The sequence below is a fragment of the Melanaphis sacchari genome, unplaced genomic scaffold, assembly GCF_002803265.2.
Source record: "Melanaphis sacchari strain LSU unplaced genomic scaffold, SCAv2.0 Contig23_pilon_pilon, whole genome shotgun sequence".
NCBI classification, from domain to species: Eukaryota; Metazoa; Arthropoda; class Insecta; order Hemiptera; family Aphididae; genus Melanaphis; species Melanaphis sacchari.
The window spans coordinates 660,913-669,603 of record NW_020271114.1 but is presented as its reverse complement, the minus strand read 5'-3'; the positions used below and the strand labels follow the sequence as shown (position 1 = coordinate 669,603).

Sequence of the window (8,691 nt, the reverse complement as noted above, 5' to 3'; positions counted from 1 at the left end):
CGGTGATCGGAGGCCGCCGGCCGTCCAGGGGCGCGTGCGACGACTTCCCGTGGCTCATCGGACCGGCCACGGCCGGCAGCAGCATGTTGCGCACCGGCGGCTTCGTGTTCATGAAGTTACGCGGATACGAGATCCAGCGGTGGCGCACCAATTCGTTCATGTGTCCGACCCGTAACCGGGTAGTGGTATACACCGGGGCGGGCGACGGGCCTAAAACCGAAAAGGTCATTTGCCCGTACGAGGCCAGCTACAACGCACTCCGCGGCTCGTTCGAGACGTTCTCGCCGGGCTGGACGGAACCGCTGACCGGTGCCCAGCAGCTGCAGCCCAACTCCAAGACCGTGGCCATCGAGTTCCTGAACCGCGAGTACGGAGCATACACCGTCACCTGGTTGGAGGTGTCCAAGATGCCGCTCATCATGCCGTCGACAAACGTTTACGCCATGCTGTCGAATGTCCACCCGGACTGCGCTTACAGGTGAGTCGTTTACGACATTTTTTTTCCTGCCACGACGCACGCAGTCGAGTTTAAGTCCACGCGCGATATGTGCCTGATAAAAATTATCGCCCGTGAATGAAAATCGTATGAGTCTTACACGAATACAAAGAACGTTGAAATGAGTGCAAGTGTCCCTCTCGTTTTATTCAGGTTTAAGATCGGCGACTTGGAACGTGTAGACGACGCGGTTCGAATTAGTTCGTTTTTATGTCACGTAAAACAGTCGTATTCAATCTAATTATTGTCAGGTGTGCTTAAATGAATCTCATCCATTGTTTGTCGAAAATAAGTTACGCTGATTATATATTTACATAAAATACCGAGATAACTACAATAACACGTAGTTGAGATATTATGTCACGATTTCGTACGTTTCGTTATAATAATATTATGTTAAAATGTTTGCGGTACACAGTGTAGTGCCTTTCGTTTCATCTCAGTGTACAAAAACTTACAATATTGGCTTCGTGTAGTCAATAGTATAGTCACACGTGCAACTGTTTATATGATAGTATGTTTCGTATAAAGATTGACTGCATCCGCTCACTACGTACGAATAAGGCATAACTACGTTATCCGTGCATTACGATTGATTACTTTGTTATGTTATTAAACGTATAACGATTATTATTAACGACGGCCATCCGGAAAATACACTTCGATTTGTGCGCGTGGTAATCGATTAAAAAAATATTAACAGAATAATAAACCCACAGTATGTACACATATATAGCTGAAATACTCGAATCGTGTTAGGCTTAAAATTAATTACTATTCACCCCACTCCCACCTACGGGTACCGCCCATCACTCGGATTAGATGTGAATTTATTGTGTAATAATAATGCGATTATGCAAATGAAACGCCGTAATAGAATTTTTTTTTTTTTTTTTGTTTTTCACTCTACAATATTACTACGCATAAAAGTATTACAAGTATAATTTAAATAAAATAAAAGAGCTGTGACCTTAATGTTGTAAGTTTATATTATTTAAAGCAATTTCAGTAATACTATCATGTTCAACGAAATATAATCATCTCGTGGAAAAAAATAAAGTGTAAAGGGTTAACTTGTGACTTTTATCTAACTTATTTATAATGATTATGTCTATATGTACTTACGATTCCAAGTCATTAAAATTAAATTTTCCACTATCCGCATTTTAAGTTACTTTTAACCTTTAAATTATTTATTTGTTTATTAACTTTATACATTCTCATTACACTTTATCTCCTTCAAAAATGTAATCATGTAAACTTTTATACTACACATAGGTATATTAATTTGTTTACCTACTGAAGATGAAACATTTTTATCCGGGTTTTTTTACTGAAAAAAGTTGTGCACATGGTTTTTTAGAGATAGCAGAACCAATTTTCTGAAAATAATAGTGTATAATCACATATTTTATCTAATAAAAAGTCGACTTACAAGTCTTGTATAAAAAAAAAACTTATTTCAAAAAATAATTTAACACATTCTAAAACAAACAAAATATTCTTTTGCGATAAAAAAAAAAAAACAACAATGAAATAAAACATTGCTCATAAATATAAATAGTGTAGCGGTTCGTTATCTTGATTATTCGCTTGTAAATATCTACTTCATCCGTTGTTAAAGTATAATATTTATATCAAAAATGTAGGGAGTTAATGTATTGAGTACCTAGTAGGTACTACCTACCTATATATTGTTTAAAAACATTGTCACAGTTGATTCTTCTCCATTAGATATAACTTTTAGAATAATGTTTACGGTTCTAAAAATAATATGATTGCATTTTTTTTTTGTCCTGTGCACTTGTTTTCACATTCCAAAAATTCCATTAATACAATCGTAAATATTTATTGATAAACTATTTATTACACACAAAATTAAGAATATTCACCTTAATTAATAAAATTTACTAATGAAATTGAATAGTTTTAGCATAACGTCGTCATAAATTGTATGAACCGATTCGATATAGTAGTGATGTTCATGTTTGTATTTTTAAAACCATATTTTTACCCTAGAATGTTACCGATTGCAATATATTGTGTCACTGTATTTGTGAATGTGCATTATATTTTATATGTATACTTATTTAAATAAGTATAAAAAATAAGCTAAGTAGGAAGTCAAAAATAAGATTCACTAAGATTTTACTAATTTTATTTTTCTGATTGAGTGAATTCTTGTATATTATAACTTTATTCAAAATGTACATGTTAAACTATGCATGTTTAACACCTAATTTAGTATAATTTAACTATATACTAATGTACAACTAATATGATACATTATACTTACATCATGTGCATATTATTATAATTAATTTCAAGATTACTTACTATAATACAGTCGACTCTCGATAATTCAAACCTTCGATAATTCGAAACCTTCAGTAATTCGAAGTAAATGCTCGACTCCTTGAAAATCACGCGGTAATTCGAATAAAAACAATGCAATTAAGTACACTCGGTAATTCGAAATTAAATTTTGGGAAAACTGGCCACTAACACTTGACAATTCGAAGTATCATTCGTTCAATGCTCGGAAATTCGAAGTACATAATATATTCACCAAATGTATTTTATCTGTATTCTTATAATCTTTTTATTAATAATTTACTATACAATCGTGTATAAATTTAGATTATTATTGTCGATAACTATAGAATAATATCGTTAGAACCTTATCGTTTTATTTCTTAATCGTCTCTAATCGTAATTTTATTTAACTCGACGAGTCGTCGATAGCCGTCAGCCGAATGTAGTTTTATTTTTGAAAAAATGAAACTAAATTCAATGAAGCAGAAAACCATTGCAGATTTTTTCAAAAAATAATAATCTTTTATTATAATAATAAAATTAACAATAAATAACTGTAATATGTATGTATCACCTAATTTACTGAAATAACTAATATGTATGTATGTACAATAATAAAAAATAAAATTTTTTTCTTAACTCTCTATAATTCGAATTTTTTTTGCCCTCTCGTTATTTTGAACTACTCAACAATTCGAACTCTCGGTAATTCAAAGTTTGTCAACAGTCCCGTCAATTTAAAATTATCGAGAGTCGACTGTATTTTAAATTTCTTAATTATAAATTATATATACATAAATACAATACAACAAACAATATTATTTATATTAATTTTTTGTTAAATATTTAAATATATGTATGTTTTAAAATAATGCTTATTATTTTTTATTTCAAATATTTATTTTATTTTATTTCTTAACCATTAATTTTCAAGTTTTTATGTTAAAAATAGTTGTCACTTTTTTTATTTTGAACTCATTTTATCAAATTATTTTTAGACAAAAGATTTGCGTCTCAATATTGTGACATAAGTACATAACAGTATCTTTAGTTAGGAATTACAAATCATAAACCTTTCATCAGAAATTTAAGACATTTCTTCAAATAAATATCCAATACAGTCGGTAGTAGAATTTTTTTTCACATCGATAAACAATTAAAAATTTATTTTTAGAAGATACTATACAAAAAAATCAATTGAAGTATCATCTACTAGAAAAAAACTGATCCGTATTCAAAATTAAAATATTTATGTATATATATTTTTATTGTAGATGACTTAAATATCACAAGAAAATTTTTAATAAAAGATAGTGATTAAATAATACGAACTTGAAATTAAATTTAAAAAAAAATCATCTGACACTGTTTTTTAATTTTTCTTCGGCATAAAATAATATGAAGAAAAAAATGTTGAATAATGCTAAATAATAAAAGTTATCAAAAGTTTTGCTTTATGTAAATAGTTATTGGTGACTATTATAATTTAATTTAGGTTTTAATCATGATTTAGAACAAAGCTGCAAAAAAAGTTTACCTTAAGTATAACAAAATGCACTTAGTGATTTTTTAAAAGAACGTAAAAAAAAATCGAAGAAAGAATAATGGGTTACAGCAATGAATATAAAATTTTCTTAAATTATATATTCAGAAATAAATTAATTTACACTTTTTTTTTCATTTTTGCAATTATTATGATTATTATAATTCCGGAGTATAGCAATAATTATACTTATATAAGAATAAAAAAATAAAATGGCTTCAATGCACATTGAAGTTTGAAGAATATTAGCATATCAAATCTAAAAATTAACTACTTATTTCAAATTCCTCCCTTAAAGTGAGTAAAATTATTATAATAGTTAAGCTATACCAAAAATATCTTAAAAACATGGTTTTAAATTAAACTTTAACAACACGTTATTCATATATTGATTACAAAGGTTGTAAATTATTATATCTAGCTATAAATAATTATAGTAAATCCCCATATTATTAATATGTATGCTTATAACTTATAAACTAAAATTATTTATAAACAACTAGGTAAATATTATAATATACAATTGACTTAGAGAGTTCGATATTTATTATTCATGTATGAAATTACATATTAATATTATTATGAGCACTGTCATTTGTCACAATTTCAAATCTATCATTTAATAATCGAGTTTACAGTATAAATGATTTAAGTACCTATACTATATTATACATAAACAAACAGAAAATCTTATATTTTATTTGTTTATTGAAAACAATTCACATTTACAGTTGATTTTTATTTCAAGAATGATCAACAATAATAAATGTTTTGTCCGTCTATTTTTGATTGATTATACTAATATTCGCTTCCGTTTTTATGTTTTTTTTTGGTAATTGATAGGAAAATTATTCGGGACCATGATAGGCATAACAACAACATAATAGTATTAGAGAAGTCTAGTGCTTGTGTCTCGACCTCGTGCATCGGGAACGAGAATTAAATTTGGCGGTAAATTATCGTGTTTTTATTCGACGGTTATAAATTATGCGGTAGGTATACTCATATTACATTTTGTGTAACGACCACGTCATCCAACCCATCACAATATTACGGACGAATAACTTAAAAAAATTACCATCGATTTTAGAAAAAAAACCTATGGCTGCGCTTACACTTTGACAACACAAACGTACACGTAATAGAAATCGCGTTCGAATCATTTACGTGGGTCGTCTTACTACGCGAAATCGTTGAAATAGCATACCTACGGCCAATTGCCGAATCGCCGTGAAACGACGGTACGGCGAGCCTCATTGAATTAACAGCCAGGTCACGCGTTGTGTGCTTATGTGTTCGCAGGTGCCCGGAACTGAACGCGTGCATCAGTTCGCAGTTCTGGTGCGACGGCGAGACCCACTGCCCGATGGGGTTCGACGAGGACCCGGTGAACTGCGCCGACCGGAACGGCGTGAACCTCGTGTACGTGGGCGTGCTAGGCGGCACGGCGGTGGTGCTGTTCACGGTCACCGTCGCGGCGGCGGTGGTGTGCCTGCGGTGCAGGGCCAACAGGTCGCGGCGGGCCGAGGACGGCCGGCGGCGCGCGTCCCACAAGGGTTCGTCCGCCGTCGACCCGATGATGTGCGCGGTCGACCGTGCGCACTACGACAAGCGGTTCCTGGAGCAGAACGGCGGCGGCGGCGGCGTCGTCGGCAACTCGCTGGGCAAACGGTATCCGTCGTCTTCGGACGACCTTTACCTGGATTGCAAGCAGGACAGCATGTGTTGACGTAACGACAGCGACGGCAGCGGCGACGGCGACGGCGACGGCGAACGCCTTCGAATCGAGACGACCGTCTGAACCGCGGTACACCGGCCAAACCCGACCGCGGTCGGTATGTGAACCGCGATCGGCGGGTAAACATTTTTCGTGCGGTCGCGTTGACCCGAAAGCCTTGCAGGACGATACGGGGCATAACGCTATAATATATGTCACGTACCGTTTCGTCTCGTTTTTGTTAGCTTTGTACGCGGTAGAAATCGGTTTTTTTTTTTTTTAAAGAACAATTCGACAAACGTGCATGAGATCAAATAATATCCTATCATCGAATGTCTGCGTAAGATCATTAAACACTCTTCTCGTAACGTTATCGATATAACGATTTCTACTGCACTCGATAATACTGTCGCCGTCGGTCGGTCGAACACCGTCTATAGCGATATAATGATGTTGTATAACACCGTCGGACACGCTGGTTGATAATAACTTTCACTGTAAATATATTTTATTATTATTACAATCATCATTGTCGTCGTCGTCGCTGTCGTTATCATAGAGGTATTTACCGACGTCTATATAGTATACTCGTAAGCCAGCTCGGAATAACGTCTTAAATAAATCCCTTTTACTATACGCAATATGCGATGCATACCGTCAATCCGCAGGAATCCGACTTGTGCATATCTATCCACCGCCCCTCACCGCTCTCGCCGAATTGTTATTGCTTATATTTTTCCCGTTTGCCATTCACCTTTATACTTACATCCGCGGACACGCAATGGCGAACATACAGGACGTTTCAGAAACGAAGGCTATATTAATCAGCGAAAATTCGACTCGATATTATAATAAAAATTCTTACGCTCAGCAACATGTCCGAAATCTTAAGCTAAAGGTTCGGTCCCCACCGTGTGAGTCAGAAAGAAATCGTGATCTGTAATATATATTGAGCAATTATCGAGATAGTAATTATTTTGCCACATCACTGTAGGACGGTCATCTTATACGAAATTTAGCGTTCATATTTTATTCTGATGAAATCATTAAATTGTACGATGAACAAAGTTGTTACCATTGTGCAGAAATCGTCGATAAAATAAAAATTTCACGTAACAAAATCGTATCAATTTAACCTTTTCTTCGTTCGAACAGGATAATAATTTATCTGTTAAAATTATCATTTGGTTATGGGAATATAAAATAATACAAATGCTTGAGTTTATTATATAAAAAATATCGCGAGTGCGAAATCCTAGTCAAAAATATACGATGGAAATATACACAATCAAATCAGTTAATTAAAATTTCAAATAACTCAAATTAAGAATTACTCGTCAGTTTCAAACATAAAAATAGAAGTAATTAAAATTTAGTCGATCTGTAATAGCCATTAATAGATACCACTTTTTCAAAAATAATATATTACAATATCATTTAAGTCATTTGATTTTCTAATAACCATAAATATGATTTTATTATAGCAATAAAAATGAGTTTATGATAAATACAGCCTAGGCACTTTGATCTGAAACGTCCTATCGTTAAACGTTATGATGAAAAGTAAAAATCTAAGTTATCACTATTATTGCTCGTTTCAAAGATAAAATATAATTAAACTTTTATGACGTTTATAAAAATTGGCAATTCTTCTTTAGGACCTTGCGGTATGACAATTTTGAATTTTAATGTTAAGTTTGGTTTTAATATAATTTTATATTTTTAATTCTCATGTTATTAAGTACGTGGTAAAGTATAACGTTAAATATATTATGGAATTCCTTACACGAGAAGCGGTGGGAGAATTTTGCCCCTCGTAATAGGTTAACTATGCTGTGTGTACAGTGTACTACGGATAAGTAGTTCTTACCATATATTTAGTAAAGGATATTTTTCCAAGCTTTGAAGGATAAATCTGTTTGAATATTGATAGACATGCCTAAGTATATTATATTGCCTAACCTCGAGCAACAACACAAACTTTCCAAGAATGTAAAATATTGTAAAGCCCCTGTAGTATAATATTTAAATGATAAAGTATATTTTGATACAAAATATTCTAAATAACATGCCTGTTTTGTAAATGATTGTTATTCAAAAACCATCTTTAAGGCGTTGAGTGACTTTGTTACGCAATGTGAATAATTATTTTAAATCAAAAATAATATTAACGTTTTTAATAATAACTCTTGAAAAAAATTATATAATTATTTATTAATAGTATAAAAAAAATTACGATCACCATTGTTACATTATCAATCTTGTATTTAATTGAATTTTCTCAAAAGCTATTTTAATTTAATTTTCTGTTAGTCCTAATAAACATTAAAATAAATCCCGTTATCTTAAAATGGGTCATTATAATATTATATATAACTGTATAATTGCGTGATCTCGTGTATTCTTGTAACCTTAAAGTCAAGAGACTCAAAATGACTGAATAATTCATTCATACGTTTATTAATCTATTGAATACTTAAATTTGTTATTAATAATTGTTACCTATGTTTAAATATGATATTTATTATTTCAAGTCATTACGGAAAAAATAAGCATAAAATCCCTGAAAAAAAAGGTTGTGTTAGTTAATAGAGGAAATAAGATATTTATTGAAACGTA

At 32.3% G+C, this 8,691-nt stretch overlaps 1 protein-coding gene across 1 annotated transcript in view; it reads left to right on the top strand.

Moving 5' to 3' along the window:
• Positions 1-8,200, top strand: part of LOC112594713 — a 301,926-nt gene extending 293,726 nt beyond the window's left edge. Inside the window, exons 12-13 of the mRNA XM_025339666.1 lie at positions 3-478; positions 5,658-8,200. Coding sequence (XP_025195451.1) covers positions 3-478; positions 5,658-6,084 — 903 coding nt within the window. The 3' untranslated portion in view covers positions 6,085-8,200. The remainder of the gene's footprint in view (positions 1-2; positions 479-5,657) is intronic.
• The last annotated feature ends 491 nt before the right edge of the window (positions 8,201-8,691 follow it).